We start from the raw sequence: 24001 nt of genomic DNA, 5'->3' as shown, positions 1-24001 counted from the left end.
CTGCTTACTCTTAACTCCCCTTGCTTATCTTACCAGTAGACCATTTCTGGAAGGAATTGCTGATATCCCTTCTTCATCCAGGGTCGCATCCAAAAGAGGAGTTGGGATACAACAAAAATCATCTGGCTATTGAAAAAAATGAGAGTGCATTTTTATTCAGGTATATTCTCCCAAATGTCATTGTGCATTTAGTTATGTGTTTTGCATAATATGTGTATATTCCGACATATTTGTGGAGCTATATATACATATGACCACCTTGCACTGATCATTGCATTTAGCCATGATCAGCCAGTGCCTGCCAGGATGACTTTTTTTAGGATTTTTTTTGTCCAACTAAAAAAAAATTGAATTCCCAGGCTCCCTTACAACTAAAGATGATCATATAACAGTTCTGGGCAACAGGTGGTACATGGAATTCTACCACATCAGATTTCCAGGAAAGCAGGTCAGAGGGACAGAAGCCATTGGTACAAGTTCCAGGAACTGTCAGGAACACTAACATGGTGTGGCCAAACCAACTTGTAAGCAAAAGGATGAAGGCCACATATGAAACACAAATAGAAATATAGATGGAAGCTGGGTCAATGCTAAGAAAAAGAATCATCTACCTTTAGCTTCTTAAAGAGAGAAAAACAAATCTATATTTGCATAACTCATGCTTTCTTGGGTTTTCCATTACATGCAGTCAAATGTGTATATGTATATACGTTATTTAAAACAGAATGTATGACCACATTTATATGGTCAATTATAAGTCAGTATCACCTTTAACAGTTGTTTATCAATTATGAAAGTGGAAATAAATTAGACTGAATTTTTTCTCAAATATTACTGAAAGAAATATTTGGTTCACATCTTCTGAATATTACAAAAATGTATTAGGCACTGGAATTTTGTTCATGATGAAGAAGACTGTAGACCTTGTGTTATGTGTCCAGAGGTTGATTTAATATTTGTGATTTAGTATATAATGGCTCTACCAAAACAAGGGTTAAATATTCTATTACTTTATGGTCAGAACTCCATTGAAAATTAAATTTATTGTATATTTAATGAAATAATAAAATTTTATTTGGACCCATAGAAATAGTCATAATTTACCTTGCTTGTCTATATTTTCTAAGCTTCTAGTAAAGATTATATGTTACTTTTATAATAAGGAAAAACATTTTTTGAAAGAAACAAATACTACTGAAGAATTAGCATAGGAGAGTTGGATCAAGATAGCGAATTATACATACCACTTTCGGGTCTCCCTATAAATCACTCAAAAGTGTCAAAAGAGATACCTTTTTCAAAGAGTAGATCTAGAAACCACTAAACATTTCCATTAGTAGAAGAGAACTGTTGAATGTTCCTGGAAGATTAAAAGCAAGCAAGAATGGTTTGATAAGAATAGAGGAAAACCTCAGCCTGAAAAAAGGTACAGGAAGCTTTTAAAAAAAACTACAAAGCTTCCACAGGAGGAAAATGTGCAGAAGGTGAATGCTGATCCAGAAAAAAGGTACATATCAAGAATGAAAATAGCCCTGGCTCAGTGGAAAGAGCGACGGCCTGCACAGCGAATGGTCAAAAGTTCAGTTCCCAGTCATGGGCACATGGCTGGGTTGCAGGTTTGATCCTCAGCCCCCAGGCAAGTCAAGGGCAAGGAGAGCCTATGATAAACTAACAAAATGACCGTTAAATCTTTTTAAATAAATGAAAGGCAGAAGTAGTCATATAACCATGGAAAATTACTAACATAAAAAGGAAGTTGAAGGGATATCAAGAAAGGCAGATCACACACACACACAAACAAAGCTTGGAATATAGGAGAACATTTAAGAGAAACAGTGGTTCAATCCAAACAATACAGCAAATCATCTAACAGAATTCCAAAAGGAGATAAATGAGAAAATGAACGGAATCAATACTTGTTTTAAATGTTAGAAGAAAATATGTAGAACCTGAAGAATGAATGAGCTCTCAGATTGCAAGAGCTCAGTTATTAGTAACCAGGATGCATTTTTCAAAAAGGTAAAACAGGTAGAAGTTCAAGCTTCCAATGATAAAAATAAAATTTAAAAAGCTTCCACACCTGCATATAAAGAAATGAGATTGATATAGATATTGCTGCAATGGTGCAGGAGAGAAGATATTGGACAAATATCTCCGAAATTCTGAAGAAAAATTATTTTGAGCATAGGATTCTATGTGCAAAAAAATGAAGAGAACAACTAGTATAATCTACGTATCTATCTGTCAAATCATTGAGTTTATATCTCCACTAGGTAAGTTTGTTAGGTCAAATTCATATGCCTAAGATTAATGCAAAATTATCCTATGAAAATTATGTTAAAGTTTCATTAAGAAAGCAAAATGGAAAAATTTAGGTAATCTATTAATGTAGATAAATGATGCCAAAAACAACAAAAAAAGAGTAAAGAGTAGTAGAGGATATGAGAGGGAGAGAGGGAGGGGGAGTGAAATGGAGGAGGAGGAGGAAGAGGAGGAGGAGGAGGAGGAGGAGGAAGAGGAGGAGGAGGAGGAGGAGGAGACACAAAGAGACAGGTCAGGACAGATACTTGGGGGGAAAAAAGGAGGGGGAGGAATTGATATTTATGCTGTCAAATTCAAATACGAAACTGAAAGATTTAGGTACATTCCTCAAAAACCTGCACATCTCTTTACTTGGAGAAAGAGATACTGAGGGGAAAAATCTGCAAAGATGATCATTAGGCTTTATATATTGTAAATATACATATTTTAAAAAAAATGTTGCTTTTTACAATTTGACAAAGAACAACTGCATTTTTAAGCAGCATATACAATGCTAGGCTTTCACTGACTTTGAGGCCCGTTTGCCAGGATAGCACAAGACCTCTGCTTCTTGAGTACCTGGCCTTTCTTTTACCTGCGACCACACTTCCTGCCTCATTCCCATTCTCAATTCACCTGGGGCTGGGGCTTCCGCAGCAGGACTGGAAGGGAGAAGAGGAAGAGGACAGGAGGAAGAGCCACCCCTCCCTGGCCACCTCCACCATCACAGAGGCACCGTCTTAGGCCCTCTCTGGAGCTGAGAACACCAAACAGTTTATGCACCTGTATTTGAGGTAAAAATAAAAGACTCATTTTGATACCTAAAGCCCCAATGGGGAAGTGCCTAGTTTATGTTTCCCTTCAGGATCTAAGTGAAAGAAGAGAAAGGAGCCCCAAAAGATCTCTTTCCCTCCCTGATCCTGTTACTATCTATCCAAAGTGTGAGGAACCCTAAAGAGGCCAGCTGTGCATTTTCTTGAGTAACTGGAGGATTTGGGAGAAGCCTACAGGCCCTTTGCTATTTTGTAGTTTTACAGGGAAGAGCAACAACCTTTGTCTGAGGTAGCTGGAAATAGAAGTGGAAAGGAGAACATGAAGCCCAATTCTCAGGACTCTCTCCTGATGATCTGGGAGATAACTGAAAAATGACCCAGGGAATTTAAACCAGCAGTGTACACCTTTTCTGGATAGACATCTTCGCCGGGAACCTGTGGCGGGAGCCCTTGCCTTAAGTTGTGGGCATCACCTTTATTTATTTAATTACAGCTGTAGAAAATCTCACCATCCGGAATGACATAGGTTTCAGGTAGTTTGAAACATCACAGAACTCAAAACACACTTACTTCAAGGTATATCATTATATAGAAGATTCTAGAACTGTGCTATTCAATTCATTAGCTTTCAGCCACATGTAACTATTTAGATTTAAGTCAATTAAGAGGAAATAAAAATAAAAATTCAGTTCCTTAGTCACACCAGCCATATTTCGAATGCTAGTGCCACATGTGAATGGGACTACCATATTGGACAGCACAGAAATAGATCATTTCTATCACTATAGCAAGTTCTACAGGATAGTGCTACTCTAGGATATTCTTAGCACAAATGCAAAGGTTAACAAAGTATATGTGAGCTTCCCTGGCAACTAGCCAATGTGATTAATATATCTAAGGGAAGATATGACATAGACAACCTAAAGTAACTCAAATCGGAAACTGGCTTCAACTATGCTTGCTACCCAATATCCTTGAAATTTATGTCATTATTGATATTATAATTACACAGATGAAAAACCTTACTCAGATGACTAACTAACTTACCCAAGGAAATTTATTTGTAACTGCAGCAGAATATAAAGTTTCCTTTTATCTATATACTAATCACCCTCAAAGTTCTAAGAATCCCATCCTTATAGAACCTAATATAGGACCTTGCACAGGTAATGTGTCCAATAACTATTTTTTGCATCAATGATGATGCGATACAACATTGCAATGATGCAATGAATGAATGAATAAGTTGTAAGGCAGAGCTTACAATGAAACAGACATAGAAATAGGATAACCTGATTCACAGCCTCAGAAGTAAAAGTGTAGCCTTGGAACTCTCAGGTAAGGTGGAATTTCAACCAGCCATTCCTCATGACACATGTCATGCTTCCCTTATGCTTTTTATGAATCACCTGTCTCCTACTTAATTAATGCTCAGACCTTTCAATTGTTTACCTTTTTAACTTATTTGACCATAAAGGCTATCCTACTTCCTCTCCCACCCCCACCTCCATTTAAAACAAACCACCCAGACTTGCTTATGATACTGGAGCCACTTTACCAGGGCTCCTTTACCTGTTTCCACTTAGCACTTAAATTGAAGTAAAGGCTCCGTGTAGCCCATCCACAAAGACTTGCCCTGTTGCCAAAAAGCTATTCTATAACTTCAGTGAAGAAAGGAATACATTGAATGTTGAGGGAGATTGATGAACGGGATAAGGAACGATAGCTTACGTTTCAAATTTGTAAAATTTCGGACTGTGCTGTCTGCTTTAGTTTTCTTTAAAACCTAGAGGATGATACGTTTTCCTTGTTCCCCTCCTTCACCTTCTTCCCCAACCAAAGGAAACCTTTTGAGCCATGTTCCTTACTTACAGGAGATTCGCTGACTCCAAAGATGTCTCTGACATCCCTGACAGATTGCTTGTTCTTTTTTCTCATGGTTTGAGTGTAAGTATTATATCTCTTTTTCACTGCAGCTGCTTGGGTTCGAGTCAATGTGGAGAGCAAGGCTTTGCCATCCTCCTCTTCGTCACCTGAGATCAGGGTTGATAAACCCACATCTTGCAACCACTCTGCTTCAAGTTCTCCTTCTGAAAAATAACATGACCGAGAGGAGGTTAGCACATTCTCTGTCTGACTGGATGAGGTGTATATCTGTAGGTCTGTGCACATCTGTGAATAAGAAATATCAATAATCAAGATATTAAGACTGTCCTTTTTTCCCAAAATTATACAAAAGGCCTATTAAAATTAATGAAAGGTTTTTATTGTATTTTTTAAATAAGCCAAATTTTAAAGTACTTTCTAGTACAATAAGGTTAATTGGCAGGTTGAGTAAGGTTTTTTTTTCTTGGCCAGACAATTAAATATAAGCTATATCTGGACTATCAATTCAAAAGAAGAAAAAATATGAATATTTAAACTAAAATCGTAATAGAAAAATAGGGGTTTAAACAGCATCCAAAAGGGCTTTTAATCACTCAAAGGCAAGTTCAAATCCCAATGCTACTATTTACTAGATACATGGATTTGTCCACCATCCAGAACTGAAATATCATTGCTGACATGTACACATAAGGAACTGTTTGACATTGAAATTGGGACTCAAAAGAACTGTTGGCCCAGAAAGAAACTCACTACAGACTGATTCATTTGCCTCTCAGCATAACCATTATTGCTTGTCTCATTTTCGGTTCTTATAAGTGTATTTCTTGTATCACATGATCTCACTCATCTAGGGGAAATAATGAACAACATAAACTGATGAACAAAAACAGACCTAGAGACATGGAAGCATCGATCAGACTGTCAAACCTCAGAGGGAAGGTAGGGGAGGGTGGGGGAAAGGGGGAGAGATCAACCAAAGGACTTGTACACATGCATATAAGCCTAACCAGTGGTCACGGACAACAGGGGGATGGGGGCATGTGTGGGGAGGGGTTTGGGATGGGAATGGGGGGATGAGGACAAATATGTGATACCTTAATCAATAAAGAAATTAAAAAAAAGATATCTTTTGGCTTCAGTGTGTTATTGGCAAAATAGAGGTAATAATAACAAATTTTTACTCGGCTATGAGGATTGTTTTATCAACGTAGTTATGATAAATGGTAAAAAACCTTGAACAGAGTATGTGGTTCAACAGTTATTTGTTCTCCTACTTTCTCCTTATTCTGAACATTAGGTAATCTTTCCATTTTTCAGAAGGCAATTAAAAAAAATGCAAAATTAGTCATAATAAGAATCAATTGCTATTGTAAATTAGAGGTACAGAAATAAGAAAGGATTCATAATAACAACATCTTATAACAGCAAGTCCACTGCATATACAATTTTGGGAGCTACGCTAAACAGGCATTCCTGAATGAGGTTTGTCTAAAGAGGAGATTAGACTGATTCGTAAATGCCTGTCAAAATATCCGTCTAGTAGTCTTAAACCATGCTTGCAGCACTGGTCTGTGAACAAAAGCCTCGAATGTGCTGCTTCACAAGCTCCAATATCTTAGCGAGGCAAATCTTCATTTTCTTTCTTGTTTTTATTGCTCGTTTGCTTTATAAACTGTCCTTTAACAGAAAATGCAAAGGTGAACCTAAGTTGTACCATTTTGTACTAACCCACCACATCAGTAAGGTTGTTGGTGAACCATATTAAAAAGGGAATTGCCTGACCGGCGTGGCTCATTGGTTGAACATCGACCTATGAACCAGGAGGTCACGGTTCAATTCTTGGTCAGGACACATGCCTGGGTTGCAGGCTCAATCCTCAGTGTGGGTGTGCAGGAGGCAGCTGATCAATGATTCTCTCTCATCACTGATGTTTCTAACTATCTCTCTTTCTCCCTTCCTCTCTGAAATCAATAAAAATATATATATATATTTTAAAAAGAAGCCACTTTGAGTCAGTCCAGTAGATATAAATCAGTGGGAACAGGTAGCTGATATGCTGAATTCTACTAAATTCATTTGTTAAACTACTAATGAAATGAGTTTTACCTGCTGACAGAACAAGAGAGAGCATACAAAGAAAGTAAGTCAGCACGTAAGAAAAGGAAGCTCGCACTTACCATCCACAGGCTTGACCTCAGCTGGTGCCTGCTCTTCCTGCCCTCCCATGCTGTTCTCTTTAATGCTTTCTATTTCCCGCCAGAAATCCTCCATGGAGGCGCTGTCCATAGAGGCGCTGTCCACGGAGGCTTGTGAGTTGGAGCGGCTGAACGCAGGAGAATGTAGGGATTCATTGGAAAGCATCCTGTTAATTCTTCGGCAGCGAGGAATGGATTTTCTGAGGAAAGAATATCTGTGAATTAAAAGCAGTCTCTTTTATGTCATAAATCACAAAATTCAATTTAGGTTTAAAGTCAGTGAAGAAATGAGGCTAGTGTGGAAGAGAGGGGTTAGAGGGGAAAATCTCCACTCAGTGGTGGCCTTTTTTTTTTTAAACCTTCTCTAATTCATAATGACTCTGCGGCCATTCAGCACTTACCACAAAAACACTTTTTAAATGTTCATATATTCATAAAGTATAAAGTTATTTGCATTAGTCAAAATATACATAGTCTGTCTCTGTAAAGGATCTAAGATGATGACAGAGGAGGTAAAAGGTTGACTGCTCACACCTGTTAGGGTTGTCACAAAAAATAAACAAAAACAACAATGTTGATGAGAATGTGGAGAAACTGAAACCCCTGTGCATTGTTGGTAGGAATGTAAAATGGTATAGCTGTTGTAGAAAACAATATGGAGATTCCTAAAAATTTTGAACATAGAATTACTATATGATCCAGCAATTCTATTTCTGGGTAAAAGGACAAAAGAATTGAAAGCAGGGTCTCAAAGACTTTTTTCGTACACCCATGTTCATAGCAGCATTATTCACAAAAGCCACAAGGTATAAACAACCCAAATAGCTGTCATTGAATGAATGGATAAACATAATATGGCATATAATACAAACAATTCAGCTTTAAAAAGGAAAGACATTCTGCTCCATGCTACAACATTAATGAAACTTGAAGACTTGATGCTAAGTGAAATAAGCCAGGCTCAATAAGACAAATACTAGAAACTCCACTTAGTTGAGGTTCCTAGAGTAGCCAAATTCATAGAGGCAGAAAGTAGAACGGTAGTTTCCAGGGGCTTGGGGGAGGAGGGAATGGGGAGTTGCTTAATGAGTACCAAGTTTTATTTTCTCAAGATGAAATTAGTTCTGGAGTTGGATGGTGGAGATGGTTGTGCAACAATGTGAATGTACTTCATACAAGCTTAAAATAATTAAGATGGTAAATTTTATCTCATGTGTACTTTACCAGAATTTTTTTAATTGAAAAAAATTTTTATGTTGCCTTTTGAGATGAGATAGTGACAGAAAACAATATATAATATTTAATGGAAAACCCTTGCCCTAGACGGTTTGGCTCAATGGATAGAGTGCCAGCTTATGGACTGAAGAGTCCCGGGTTCGATTTTGGTCAAGGGTACATACCTCAGTTGCAGGCTCAATCCCTGCCCTGGTCAGGGTGCATGCAGAAGGCAACCAATCAATGTATCTCTCTTATATCAATGTTTCTCTCTGTCTTTATCTGTCTTCCACTCTCTCTGAAAATCAATGGAAAAATATCCTCTGGTGAGGATTAAAAACAAAAACTCACACACAAAAGAAAACCTATATTCGAATGGGGAAGTGGGACCAAAACCTGCAGCACAGAGACCCCTGGTCAGTTCAGGGAGAACAGAATCACCACCTGCATAGGTAGAGGGACCCTACTGGGGTGAGGAGGCAAAGGGTATACTTAGAAGACATTATCATAAAACTGCTGAGGGCTGGGGAAACAGACATGAAATACAGACATGAGCATCTGAGTAACATGCTGGTTTCATCTGAGACAATCCACCTAAAGAATGCTTTAATTGCAATGATCAACTATTCTTTTTTGGCAAAGTACACAGACAGCATTTTTTGGATAAGCACATTTGGACGAGTTCTCACTTTTTTAATTAAGGATACAAATATTTCCTCCTTCGTCACAGGGAGTAGGGACCATGACCTTCCATTTTTGAAGCATCACATACTAGTAATTGTGATCCTCGGGCTCATCCAACACTTCGATGAGCTTTAATCTGGCGTTGCATACCTCACCATATTAGGATAAATAGAGTCTAAGCTTTGTCAGCTGTTGGTATTTTTTTTTTTAATTTCATAACAATACCAGGAAAACATTACATGAAAACATAATGCAAATGTATTACAGAGCAACTATTTTTGGGAAAAACACCATTAGGTTTAAGATTAGATTTTAAGTTCATGCTAACTACCATAACTTCAAAATGGCATTTAAAAATACATTTTATTATTGTATTTTCCTCAATTATCTTTTAAGGAATAAATTGTATTCTATTTTAATGATTACTGGAGATCTAGAACTTATTACTGTCTACCTTTAATTAATATTTTACAATTCCTCTTTTTATCCCTTTTTAAAATAAATAAAAGGGATTTAAGAAACACAGTTAAAAATTACAATGTGTATTTCTTATACTAAACCTTGCTTGAAAAATGACAAAATTTAGACTCTGGAGAAAACTAAATTCAGATTGGGTAAAGAGCCTTAAATTTTAGAAATATATACTGAACTATTTATGAAAAATGATAAGATTTTATAAATTTGCTTCAAAATTAAAAAAAAATTTACAATTCCTCAACAATATAAATAAAATAACTTACAAGAGTATAATTCTCTCCTCTTTATGTTACTGTTGTCATAATGTTGCTTCTTCACATGTCTCCATTTCACAACAGTTATCATTGTTGTTTTTATTTAAAAGTTAATATTTTAAAAAATTAAATAAGCAGTCTTCCTTGTGCTCTTAATCCTTCCTTCCTGTCCATGTATCCGTAACAGATCATTTCCCTTTAGTTTTGAGAACTTCCTATAGCATTTCTTCTCTCTCTCCTTACCATTTCTTGCACTGTTGAATCTGCTGGTACAACAAATTCCATCAGGTTTCTTTCTGAATACATCTTTAATTCATTTTCATTTTTAATGAATATGTTCACTGGGCATAGAAATTTAGGCTGACAAGCTTTTTTTTGTTTGTTTGTTTTTAAAATCCTTTTAATTAAAGATGTCATTCCATTGTCTTCTGGATTTTTGATACTGATAAGAAGACAATTACAATTCTTATTGATGTTCTTCTAAATTTTGGTTTTTTCGGTAGCTGCTTTAAAGACATTTTCTCTTTCTTTTTTACTATTAGCAGTTTAAGTATGATATGCCTAGATTGTGGTTTTCTTTACATTTATCCTGCTTTAAGTTTACTGAGCTTATAGAATCTCTCGTCAATTTTGGTATATTCTTATCCATTTTCTCTTCAAATATGTCTTCCATCCTATTCTCTCTCCTCTTTCTCTGGAACTCCAAAAATAGGACTGTTGGGCCATTTGATATTGTCCCAAATATCCCTCACAATCAGCTTTGCCTTTCCCCCCACCCATTTTCTGTATTTCTGTTTAGAGATTTTTCTATTGCCTGATTTCTGGCTCACTTTTCATTTCTTCCATGTGTCCAGTCTGCTAAGTCCATCCAATGAATGCTTCAATTCTGATTTTGTTGGGTTTTTACATCATGAATGTCCAATCCGTTCTTTTGAGAGATTCTATTTCTATGTTGACATTACTCATCTTTTTATCCTTTTTTTCCTTTAATTTCTTTAACATATTTGTTATTATTTGAAAGTTCTTGTCTCTTAATGTCAACATCTGTGCCATCAGTGTGTCTGTTAATATTGAAATATAGTCAATTAATTGCCCATGGGTCACATTTTTTCCCCATTGCAAATTACAACTTCGTGTTGTATGGAGACATTGTTTTTAAAAGAACTCTAGAATACCGGAGTTAATCATAATTTCCTCCAGAAACACAAGCCTTTTCCTCTGTCTGATAGTTGAAGTGGAGCACAGATTACCTCAACCCAACCAGGAGTTGAGTTGGGTCTGGGCTGAGTTTTAGGTCACCTTCAAGGGGGAGATCTGTCCTGTCTGTATTATAGGTTCCTACTGCTCAGAGGACTTTGGGATAACGCCATGGGACTACAGAAATCTCTCTCTGCTGTAGAGCTCAGCCCCCTGCCTCCTGGGTTGCTGCACACCCAGCGAAAAAATCCCAAGGGGAACTATCAGGTGTGGAGAACTGGCTCTGCATTTGGTACTTCTACAAATTCCAAACAGTTGAGCCAGTGCAGGCAGCCATTAACAACTCCACTGGTGCCTCCTCACCCCAGTAGAGTCCCTCTACCTATGCGGGTGTGATCTTATGCCTAGCAGTGCACAGACTCAGGGAGAGATACATTCCACGGAGGGAAGTGACCACTAGGCTCTGCTCACCTAGGAAAGCTCTTCCCCCCATGGAATTTACCTCCTTTAGACTTCTTTGTGTCCACACCTCTTCACTCAAGTTTTTATTTTAAAAAAAGCCAAACACATGATTTTAACGTTTATCCTTCTTTCTTTACTTGTTACAGTAGGAAAGTTAGTCTGCCACAACCTAATCTATGCCTTAACTAGAAGTGAAACTCCCAGAGAATACTATAAATATTTTGTTTAACTCCCACAGAACACTTTAACCTTTTGCACTCGGATGTCGAGATAAAAATTACTCTTTGAATGTATCAATAATTTGAAATATAAAAAAATCCAAATAAATAAGTTTGTATGAAAAGAAACTCCAGTTTTTTATTCTACTGCCGCGCTTTGTAAAATCTGGGGTATTTAAAAAATTAAATCCCGAGTAGAATAAAGGAATCGAGAAAAAAGCAAGTGAGTGCAAAGGGTTAAAAAATGATAATTTTTGAAAATTGTATTTGCTTACATAACACTTGCTCTGTCTAACCACAAGTTTAATTGTTCTGTGTATTTTTGAAAGAATATTTTAACCACTATAATTCTTTTTAAAAAATATATGTCTTTATTGATTTCAAAGAGGAAAGGAGAGGGAGAGAGATAAAAACATCAATGATGAGAGAGAATCACAATCGGCTGCCTCCTACACACCCCTCACTGGGACCAAGCCTGAAACCTGGGCACGAGCCCTGACCAGGAATGGAACCATGACATCCTGGTTCATAGGTCAATACTCAACCACTGAGCCACACTTCTTGCCAAGAAATTATTACTCTATGGATTTTACCTCTTATTTTATAGAGAATATCACATATAACAAGTTACTGTCATGCACATTACATTAACCCCATTTGATACTTACATTAAGTAGCCAAAGAAAGTATTAAACATCTCATTATACAATGAAAGAAACAGTTACCCAGACTAAAGTGGGGACACACACCTTCCCATTCCAACTACAATAAAATGCCAAGTCTGTGACTTCATGGCTCAGCATGTTCTGTGCTGGAACTTCTTCTGCAGTCTTTTTTTTTTTTTTAATTTGGCCATCTATTTATTTATTTTTAATTTCTTTATTGATTAAAGTATTACATATATGTCCTTATCCCCCCATTGCCCCAAACTAGGATGCTAATCTTTTCTCAGTTCCCAAAAAGCCAAGCTCTTTCTTCTCTTAGGACATTTTATCTTACTGTATTTTTTTTTTTTGGTTGTTGTTTTGTTTTGTTTTTGTTTTATTCTGCCTGAAACATTCTCCTGCAATCTCATAGCAAGATACCTCTCATCACTCAGCTCCCAACCTGAATGTGACCTCTCATGGGATACTTTCCTGGCCACGCTAACATACCATTCCTCCAGCTATCCACCATCTCAGCTCTCTACATTTCCTTCTTCGTATTTATCAACCACATATAATTAATTTATTCACTTATTGAAATTTTTAGAACTATTTTCCTCACTAGAATATAGAGAAAAATGCCTGTCCTATTTGAACAGTGTCTGGCAAATATCAGGAACTCAGAAATATTTGCTGAATGAATGACTAGTGTGGGCCATGAGAAAGAAGATGCGTATTAAAAAGGTCTCTAGGTGACTAACTGAGCACACATTTAAAAAACACACAACACAGCCATTTCTACAGAGGAGCCTCTCATTCAAGCTGCACTTCAGGGAGAAGCCTGAACTGAACTACCTGCCTCTGCACTGAACTACCTGCCTGCACTGTGTTCCTGCCATTGGAGCCAGCACTTACAAAGGCGTTCCTGGAATCCTAGACTGAGTCTTTCCCTACCCAATCGGAGCTGTGCAGCTATATCTCCATCAGATTTTTCACCAACCAATCAGAGCAGCTCCTTTATAACCAATCAGGTCAGTGCCTTTTGGACCAATCAAACTAGAAGAATGTGGAGTTTTCATTTACATGAGGACAGACCAATCGGGGACTAGGGGTGGGGATTTCTGTCTATATAAGTCAGCTCCCCTCTGGCTTTTGAGAGTGAACTTTCCCTCTCCACCAAAGACTTCAGACTTCATTGCCCTGGCTGGAGACAAAACACCAAAGATGTCTTGCTGAACCACAGCAGGACAGACCAGTGCAGGGAAGAGCAGACCTGAGAAGAGCAGATGAGACTCAGTGCAGGGCAGAGCAGAACTGTCTTGCAGGAGAGGGGCCTGACCTCAGGGCCACCCTGCCCAGGGCTGCCTCACCCCAGGGCCTCCTAACAGCTGTTCTGTTTTCACAGCCCTGCTGTATCACAACTGAGCTGTCCCATAGCCCTGTTGTTTTCACAGCCCTACTCCGTTACAATTGAGCTGTTGCACTGAACAAAGTTTCCTCTTCAACACACTCCAAACTGGGGATTCCTATTGGTGTTGAATTGATGCCAATGACCTTTAGTTGACCCTAGTGATAGAGGAGCCAGGATTTAAGTTCAAACCTTTTCCATGTTGTCCAAATGTCTTCCCTACAGTAATCTTTTTTAATTTCGAAAGTCCCTTCAGATATTTGCATATCTGCATAGAGCTATACATATTTTTATCCCAGAGAAGGAATGTAATATAGAGATTTAGAGGGAAAACTCTGAAGCCAGCCGGTCCAGGTTTAAATACAGGCTCTGCCACTTCCAAGATCTATGACCTGGAACATGCTATTGAATCTCTGTGCCTCCATTTCTTAATCGATAAAATACGAATGCAAAGTGGTTGTTGCAAGGTAGTTTTATTTACTTGCAGCAAGGAGACATATTCAAAGCTGTCTCCCCAAAGGGAGGCTTAGCCTTTGCTTATATACACTATTTAGTCAATTACATATTGATTTCTTCTTTGCAGTTGACTCACTTATTTGGTTGAGTTCCTGTCAAGAGCTTCCTGTTCCCATCTGCATCTACAAAATACTGTGCTACATTTTAATGTTTAGCAAGAATAGCATTTAGTAATAACATTTAGAACTGGTCAGACCTTGAGAGCCTTGTCCTATCTAACAGAAATATTAATCAGCCCTGGCTGGTGTTTCTCAGTGGTTAGAGCACTGGCATTCACACTGGAGAGACGCTGGTTTGATTCCTGGTCAACGGCATGTACCTGGGTTGCAGTTTCAATCCCTGCTCCCTGTAGGTATGTGTATAGGATGCAACCAATTTATGGGTCTTTTTCACATCAATGCTTCTCTCTCTTCTCTCTCTCTCTCCACCCCCCCCATCCTTTCCACTCTCTCTAAAAATCAATGGAAAAAAATATCCTCATTCCTCATGTGAGAATTAATACATATATATACATATATTAATCATATACTATACTTAATGGAGTTATTATAAGGATTAAGTGAGTTAATATATTTAAAATGCATGGCATATAGTAAACCCATGGGTTAAGTGATAGCTATATTTGCTATCATGCTCATAGCTAGATTTAGGATCAGGCTATAACAGGTGCTGGAATATCTCAAGGGCACTAACATATGACTAGAATGTAAAGAGATAAACAAAACTAGATCAATTGGAACTCCTCTCTGACCCAACATCATTCTCAAGGCTTGTTTGTCCAACTCCCTTAGGCCAATGTGGACACAGGACACAATTCTGGCCAAAGTCACATAAGAACTATTCCTCTCCATGGTTTCAGCAAAATCATATTTTTCTTGATATAGGTGCTATTCCCTTCTCTTCCTCCTTCTCCTTTATTAAAATGTGAACAAAATGACTGGTGCATCAGCAGCCATCTTGCAACCATGAGATAAAAACCAAGAAAATTACAGTTATCAGCCTTAAGTCTCAGATATAATGTGAAATGCTGCCTATCTCTGTACTCCCAAAAATGTGAGAGAAAAAACTCTTGTTTTTAAAAACTAATCTTTGTTGTTGCTATTGTTACTTGCAGCCAAAATCGTTCTTAACTGATATAATTGGAAAAAATATTTTAAGTCATTTGGGGTGAGGTGACATAAGACACCCTCTCTTACCACACTAAGAGGAATATTTAAATAAAACTAAACAGTCAATAATAACCTGCTTCCCAAAGGAAGGTGAGATCTAATGTAATGCTTTTTTATTTTATAGACTGCCCAATTATGAGCCTAACCCCAGGTCTTGGTCTGGCCTTGATCCCTATATTACAGAGTTAAGCTTCATGGTGAAGACATACCTGTCTAAATATACAGGAAATGTATTCACATTGCTCTTCAATCTAACATATTCCAAGAGTTTTAGGAAGAATACACCTAAAGCGAATGGCTTCCCCTTCCCTTTCTGAAAGAAGATAAGAACATAATCTTCATCGCCAGTGTCTTTGAATGATGCTGGTGCCAGCAGAGTGGAATGTCTTAGGTACTGACTAGCAGGGCTCTTGCAAGATAAAGCACTTGCTCTCTGAAAAAGGCCTGGGCACAGCCCCACTAATGCAGCTGTTTGCCTTCTTAGCTTCCTCGGGAGGCCATTCAGATAAAGTAAGAGGACAAATCCTTTGTTTTTATGCTCTGGCTTCTCAGGAATCTTTGGATTCTAACATGCATATAAACAAGCTTAACTTGGATGTCTTGCAAAAGCACTTGAAAGGCATTGGCGATAAAAGGAAGTTATAGTGTCAGAGTAATAGAAGCCAGGACAGAGAGGAGAGGAGGTTCCCACTTTCTTTCTCAGGCTCCGTGGCTCTGCCTTTCACTATCATTCTGGCATCCTCTCGTGCTCATCCTGCCACTCGCCATCCCAGTTTTCTGTTCCTTTCCTGGCCTGCCTCACCCTCTTAAGGAACAGGAGAAAGCTGGTGAAGCCATTCCATCTGGAGGTAAACCAGGTATGCCTCTGTTGGCAGTAAAGGATACAGAAAAATGTGTTTGTAGATTAGGGGGAGGCTTAAAACAGCAAAATCTCAGTTATTCAACAAGGAATATTCTAAGTGGTTTTAAAAGCTGAAGTGTTTTGTTTTTTTGACCAATTGAAGTTCACATCAGCAATTAAATTCTTATGGATTTATGTATCACCCTGAGTACAAGCACTTTGCTAGAAATGGGGAATGCCGTGATGAAGGATGAACGAAAGAACAATTTCAAACCATTATACATTCAAACCCAGTGATTTACAAAGGAGGAGGCTCAAACGGGGCAGCAAGCTCTTTTGTAAAAGAGAATGACAGGATCTTTTCCTGGGGCTGGGGAGAGGACAGCATGTTTTTCTGTACTTCTAGCTATGAGAGCAAAGCAACTACATCTGCTTAACTCAAAGTAATCTATGCTATATTCAGTTTACTGATCTACCAAAGAAAATGAGATTAACTATACAAACATTAATGAGAAAATGAAATCAATGTTTGTATAGTTATCACATAATTAAAATATACTAATTATATGGATACACACACACACACACACACACACACACACACACACACACACTGAGTGGCCAGATTATTATGATATCTATATATTAGAGGCCCGGTGCATGAATTCGTGCATGGGTGGGGTCTGGCCAGCCTGACCAGGGGGAGGGGACATGGGCAGTTGGCCGGCCTGCCTGCTGGTCGAATTCCTGGTCAAGGGGACAATTTGCATATTAGCCTTTTATTATATAGGATATACACTGAGTTGACAGATTATTATGCGTTCAGAGATCATAGTAATCTGGCCACTCAGTGTACATGTATGTCAAAATCAAAATATGATCTGTTTCTTAAATTCTCCCTGCTTTGCCTGAAGGGAGGGGTAATGGAGAGTGGACCCTAATGGATATAGAGTTGTTTTTTGGAGATGAACATGTTCTGGAATTAGTGGTGATGGTATCACAACTTTGTGAATATACTAAAATAAATAAATAAATGAACCCACTGAATTATACACTTTAAAAGAGTGAACTTGATATTATGGGAATTATATCTCAAGAAAATACTATATTGGAAAAAATGCCATTTTAAATTTTTTTAAAGATTTTGATAACAGTGGTAAGGAAGTAGAACAATAGAAATTCTCAATCATTGCTGGTGGAGATGCAAAATGGTACAGCTACTTTTGAAGTCAGTTTGGCTGTTTCATTCAAAATGAAACATACCCTTCTCATACAATTCAGCAATTTATCCAAAGGATTTAAAAGCTTAGGTCCTTGTGAAAAACCTGTACCCAATGTTTAAAACAGCTTTATTCATAGTTGGCAAAACCAGGAAGCAATTCAGATGTTCTTGCCCTGGCAGGTGTTGCTCAGTGCTTAGAGCGCTGGCCCTTGCACCAAAGGGTCTCAGGTTTGATTCCAGGTCAAGGGCACATACCCGGGTTACGGGTTTGCTTCTCACCCCAGGTCGGGACATGTGCAGGAAGCAACGAGTCAATGTGTCTCTCTCACATTGGTGTTTCTCCCTCTCTCTCTCCCCACCCCCCATTCCCTTCCACTCTCTCTGAAAAGCAATAGAAAAATATATTCTCAGGTGAGGATTAACAAAAACAAAATAAAACAATAAGATGTTCTTCAGTAGGTGAATGGATAAACTCTGGTTCAATAAAGTTAATAAGCCTCTATCCAGATATGTTAAGGAAAAAAAGAGAGACAACACAAATTAGCAATATCAGAATGGAAAGAGGTTACATCACTACACATTTGACAGATATCTATAATAATAAAAGCATAATATGCAAATTGACTGAATGGCCAAACAGCGGAATGACCGACCATCCAACCATCCGGACGACCACACTATGACATCCACTGGTGCCAGGCCAGTCAAGGCAGGTGTGATGCGATTGGTCAGGGGCCCTGCCATCACCCCATGATCACCCTGCAGAGGGAGGTCCAGGCCACCAGCCGGCGGGGTGATCAATCGGAGGGCTCCACGATGGCTCTAAAGAGGGTGGCCCAGGCCACTGACTGGCAGGCTGCGGTGGGTAGCCTGGGCCTCCCTTGGTGGGAGCCATCGATCACAGAGCCCCAGCCAGGTGGGCAGGGCCTACCTCTTTGGGGCAATTGATTGCGGAGCCCCAGCTGGGTGGGCAGGGCCTCCCTCTGCGGTGCGATCAATTGTGGGGCTCCCAAACTGTGAGAGGGTGCAGGCTGGGCTGAGGGACCCAACCTCTTGAGTGAAAGAATTTCATGCACCAGACTTTTAGTTAAAATATAATATAGGGATATTATAAACTTTATGCCAGTAAGTCCAACAACTTAGGTGTAAAGGACAAATTTCTTATAAGATAGAACCTACCAAAGCTCACTCAAGAAGAAATAGGTAACCTGAGTAGTGCTATATCTATTAAAGAAATTGAATTTGCAGTTAAACACCCTGTCAGAGGAATACTTCAAACCCAGATTGCTTCACCAAACATTTAAAGGATAGATAATACCAATTCTATATAAACTTTTCCAGAAAATCAAAGAGGTGGAAACATTTACCATTACCTGAATACCAGAAAGAGATAGCTACCATAAAAAAGGAAAAGCACCACCAATGCCCATCATGTATGTAGATGCAAACATTCTTAACACATTTTAGCCAATCAAATCCAAGAATATATAAAAAGGATAAAACGTCATAACCAAGTGAGCTTATTCTGGGACAGCAAGGATGATTTAACATTTGAAAACTGTTGATTCATTTAATTCATCAAAGTCATCATTGTTTAAGTCATATATTAGCAATAAAAACCACACGATTGCCACAACCGATACAGAAAATGTTATTTGACAAAATCCAGCATCCATGTAAAACAAAACAGAACAATCCTCCTAGAAAATTAGTAATAGAAGAGAATTACCTCCACTTGTAAAGGGCATCTAAGAAAAAAAAGATCAGCTAATATTATATTTAATGGTAAACGACTGAATGCTTTCCCCCTAAGCTCAAGAACAAGACCTGAATAACTGCAATCATCACTTTTATGCAACATCATAGTGGAGATTCTAACCAGTGCAATCAGGCAAGAAAAAGACAAAAAAGGCAACCAGATTGGAAAGAAAGAATTAAGGTATCTTTATAGGCAGATATGATCATCTATGTAGAAAATCCTATACAATCTAGGAAAAAACTACTAAAACTAATAAATAAGTTCAGCAAGGTTGTAAGATAAAGATCAATATATAAAATATCAATACACAAAAGCAGTTGTATTTCTACATACTAACAGTGAACACTTAGAAGTCAACATTTAAAAGAAATACCATTCACAATAGCATTAAAAATGTGAATTATTTAGAAGAATTAATCTGACAAAAGATGGGCAAGACCTGTATAATGAAAACTACAAACATTGCTGAAAGAAATTAAAGAAGGCTTAAATAAATAGAGATATGTAACTTGTTCATGGATTGGAAGATTCAACACTTTATCAATTCTCAAAAATTCAATTCTCCCCATACTGACCTATAGATTTAATATGATCCTAATAAAAAGCCCAGCAAGCTTTCTTTTTAGAAGCTGACAGGTTTTCTAAAATTCATATGGAAATACAAAGAACCTAAAACATCCAAAACAAATGTGAAAGAAAAAGAAAATCAGAATACATATCTAAATTCAAGACTTATTATAATGCTACAGGAGAAAGCAATACAGTACTGTAATCAAATAGACACACAAATCAATGAAATAAAATACAGTCCAAAAATATATCCACACATATGTTGTCAACTGGTTTTCAACAAGGGTGCAAAGGCAATTCAGTGAGGAAATAATATTTTCAATAAATAGTGTTGGAACAACTGAATATCAATATGCAAAAATAATAATAGTAAATGAACATCAGACCACATAAAAAATTAACTGAAAATGGATCACAGATCTAAATGTAAAACCTAAAACCTCTTAAAATGTCTAGGAGAAAATTTTTATGACCTTGTGTTAGGTGAAGATTTCAAAGATAAGAACACAAAAGGCATGGTCTGTAAAATAAAACATTTATAAAATGGATTTAAAACCTGCTATTCAAAGACACTATTAAAAGAATGAAAACGTAAGTCATACTGCAAATCATGTATCTGATAAGGCACTTGTATCTATAATAATAAAAGCATAATATGTTAATTAGACCAGAAGTCCTTCTGAACGACCTTCTGGACAAAGCCAGGGCTGCCAGGGAAGCCCGGGTCCTGGGTGCCAGAGAGAAGCCAGTGCTGGCAGCCAGGGGAAGGAAGGCCTACTCTTTCATGAATTTTGTGCATCGGGCCTCTAGTACGGAATATTTTAAGAACTTTCAAAATTCCATAATAATGAAACCTGACTTTTTAAAATGGGCTATTTGAACACTTCAAATAAAAATAAAACTGATTGGGGGAAAAAGAGATGAAGTATAAACTAAGAATGAAAGTAAGTACCACTTTCTCTAAGATACTGTCCCTGTTCTTACCACATGAAAATGATCTGCCAACGTATGCCATTTACCATCATGTATTACATGGACTTGAAGATATGACTCACCTCAACTATTCGATTTTAAACTACTTGAAATTAGAAATTATAAGATTTATTTTGACATCTCTCAGACTATCATTGATCCTGGCATGATGCCTGCTTCACATGAGTAAATACTAAATGCATAAAGATGAATGAATGGTCGGTATAGATAGATCCTTTCTTTTTTTAAAAAAACATATTTTTATTGATTTCAGAGAGGAAGGGAGAGAGAAATAGAAACATCAATGATGAGAGAGAATCATTGATTGGCTGCCTCCTGCACACCCCCTACTGGGGATCGAGCCCACAACCCGAGCATGTGCCCTTGACCAGACTCGAACCTGAGACCCCTTAGTCCACAGGCCGACACTCTATCCACTGAGCCAAACCAGGTAGGGTGATAGATCCTTTCTTAAGTGACTGTTGTATCAAAAAACATGTTTCAGAAAATGATTTTATAGGTTTAATAATTTTATAATTTCTTTTTAATGTGTTGTAGAAAAATTTGAATTTTATTAAACAAAATAAAAATCTATCTTCTTCCTCCTTCCAAATTTAATGATTTTCCTTTAAATGCAAATTTTCACTCAACAAAAAAACACACCAAAACAAACAAACAAACAAAAAAACCCCCCAACAACTTGTTTTTAAAAACCTGAAGTTAATAACTGTTCTCTAATTTCCTTTCTCTCACAGAACTCCAAATTGTGGAAATTGGTTCCAGGCAGTGCCAGCTCCAAAAAGATAACAGAGGTATGCTATTTTGGAAAAGAAAAGGAAACAGAAGACTAGCGAGAGGGAGAGAGGGAGGGGGGAGAAATACCACATAATCTTTTATGGAAATCCAGAGTCGTTAAGTTGTATGCACTGTCCCAGAGACAACTGCCTGGGCGTCTGGCCTCAGACAGCACTCGGAAGCAAGGGCAGACAGATGCCTGGCGAGGAGAGCTCCGGAAGGCAGGGATCTGTGACTTGACAGCCATCTTTTATTTTCCTTTTCTCAAAGTGACACAGAACAAACTCCAAAAAGCATCAAAGGGATTTAGGCTATTTTCCATTTCTAAAATCTTGCTTCAGGTGGGGCACAAGGCCATCTTCCACAAAGGACAGATTTTGAAAGTGGATACATCTTGCCACCAAAAGTTAACCTTGCACAACACCTGGAGGGTAGCAAACAAACAGGCAGAGACCAATCAGGCACCCAAAGCCTATTTACTTTCAAAAAATATTTATTGGACACAGTAACATAAAAAATTTTCCCCTCTGGTGAGCTCTTAAGTCTGCCTAGATAAACCTTATCTTAAGGCCATCATCAGTTTCCAGAACTCTCTACCAACCAGCCACCCTGGCTAATGTTTGTTTCTCATTTTCCATGTGTTATTTAATTAAAACTTTTAAATTACTTTTGAATGAAATATAAAATCACAGAAGTGTGTGTGTGTGTGTGTCTCTGTGTGTGTGTGTGTGTGTGTGTGTGTGTGTGTGTAAAGGAAAAGGGAACACAAATAGGCATTATACCGACAAGGGACTATGTCCCTTTTTATTTCCAAAGGTCTGGTAGACTTTTTGTTAAATAAGTAAACTTGGCAATCTCATTATTTATAAGGCCTATAGGATGTTGTAGTGAGGTATTTTTGGAAAAAGAAAACTGAGTTGAACTTAACAGAATTCAGAGGGGAAAAAGAGAGACAGACAGATTAATTTTAAAAAGAGTTCAGTGACTTGGTTACCCACTGAATTTCGTGGCCTGCACGAACACCTAACTTTTTCTGAATAAATGACTAACATGTTGATTATAAAATATTGTATTCAAGTAACTGGATACTGATTTAGAATAAGGAAGATCTGAGTATCTTTGAAGGCAAAGGGCAAAAAGTTTTTTGAAAAGGAGAGACTGATTTGGAGGTATGGAGTATGGGGGTACCAAGCAGGGCTGCCAAGAGAGTAGAGGTTCAAACTTAGCAGAAGTCGTTTTACCAGTCAGGAATAAAGAGAGGGAAGGTGAAGATTTGTAACAGAGAAAGGCAAGCTTCATGTGCTCTTGATATTCTCTGAAAAAAAATTCATGCCCTGGTGGGTGTTTCTTAGTGTTCAGAGCATCAGCCTGTGCACCCAAGGGTGGCAGGTCCAATTCCTAGTCAAAGGCAGGTACCTGGGTTGCAGGTTCCATCGCTAGCCTGGTTAGGGCATGTGCGGGAAGCAACCAATCGATGTGTCTCTCTGAAATTGATCTCTCTCTCTCTCTCTCTCTCTCTCTCTCTCTCTCTCTCTCTCTCTCCCCCCCGCCTCTCCCTTACACACTCTCTAAAAGTCCATGAAAAAGATATCCTCGGGTGAGGATTAACAACAACGAAATGTAGATATGCATGTGTGTGCATCCTCTGTTACCATCTACTGAGGCCTGCCCAGTGAGTCCTGTCCAGGAGACCTGCTGGCTGTGTACTAGGGCCTGCTGCTCTTGGTGGGTGCCTGGACCTTTCTAAGAGTTATGAATTATCTCTAACATGACCTTGACATGCTGTATATGGTTTATTAAGCATTTCTTTCCATCCATTTACCTGGCTGTCCAAGTATAGAAAAAGCCTATAGGCCATAGATATAACAATCTGGCTTTGCCACCTGCTATCATTTGAATTTAGAGTCCAATGTGGCACATGAAGTGTAATGGTATAACTTTACTTGGCTACTAGTATATGTTTTCAAACCTTCCTTAGGATGTCCCAGGCTCTGGCCTGGATACCACATGTGCTTAGGGAGGTCCAACCTTTCAATGTCTGGTCACCCTTTTTGTAAATGGGAACTAGGCCCCCAAATGCCTCCTTTCACCTTTAGGGCTGGGCTATACCAAGCTAGCCCGATAAGCAGGTGGCAGGTGACCTGGAGCTGGAGTCAGTGAACTACCGGGGACAAATCCAGTCTGCGCTGGCCTTTTGAAAAGCCGGCTTTACTGACATAGAGCCACCTCCACTTGTGTAAGTACAGCCCACGGGCACACGCAGGTTGCAGTGACAGAGCTGGATAGATGTAACAGATATCATGGGCCACAAAGCAGGAAGTATGTACATGCTTTTTACAGGAAGTTTGCTGACTCCTGGCCCACAGAAAAAGAACATGGGAGTGGGCTGCTGCTGTGTGCCTACCTAGGACACGTCTAGAGAAATCCGCTCCCTCCTCCAGA

At 38.3% G+C, this 24001-nt stretch overlaps 1 protein-coding gene across 4 annotated transcripts in view; it reads right to left on the bottom strand.

Moving 5' to 3' along the window:
• The window catches only part of ARHGAP28 (Rho GTPase activating protein 28), a 143629-nt gene that overhangs the window by 55207 nt on the left and 64421 nt on the right, over positions 1 to 24001 (bottom strand). For all 4 annotated transcript variants that reach the window (XM_079783398.1, XM_079783397.1, XM_079783399.1 and 1 more), the window contains 2 exons: positions 7139 to 7356; positions 4947 to 5164 (listed from right to left, as the gene is read on the bottom strand). In XM_079783398.1, the coding sequence (XP_079639524.1) occupies positions 4947 to 5164; positions 7139 to 7356 (436 nt within the window). The remainder of the gene's footprint in view (positions 1 to 4946; positions 5165 to 7138; positions 7357 to 24001) is intronic.

This window comes from Cnephaeus nilssonii (genome assembly GCF_951640355.1).
Source record: "Cnephaeus nilssonii genome assembly, chromosome: 11".
Classification (NCBI taxonomy): Eukaryota; Metazoa; Chordata; class Mammalia; order Chiroptera; family Vespertilionidae; genus Cnephaeus; species Cnephaeus nilssonii.
This window is presented reverse-complemented; position numbering and strand designations above follow the sequence as displayed.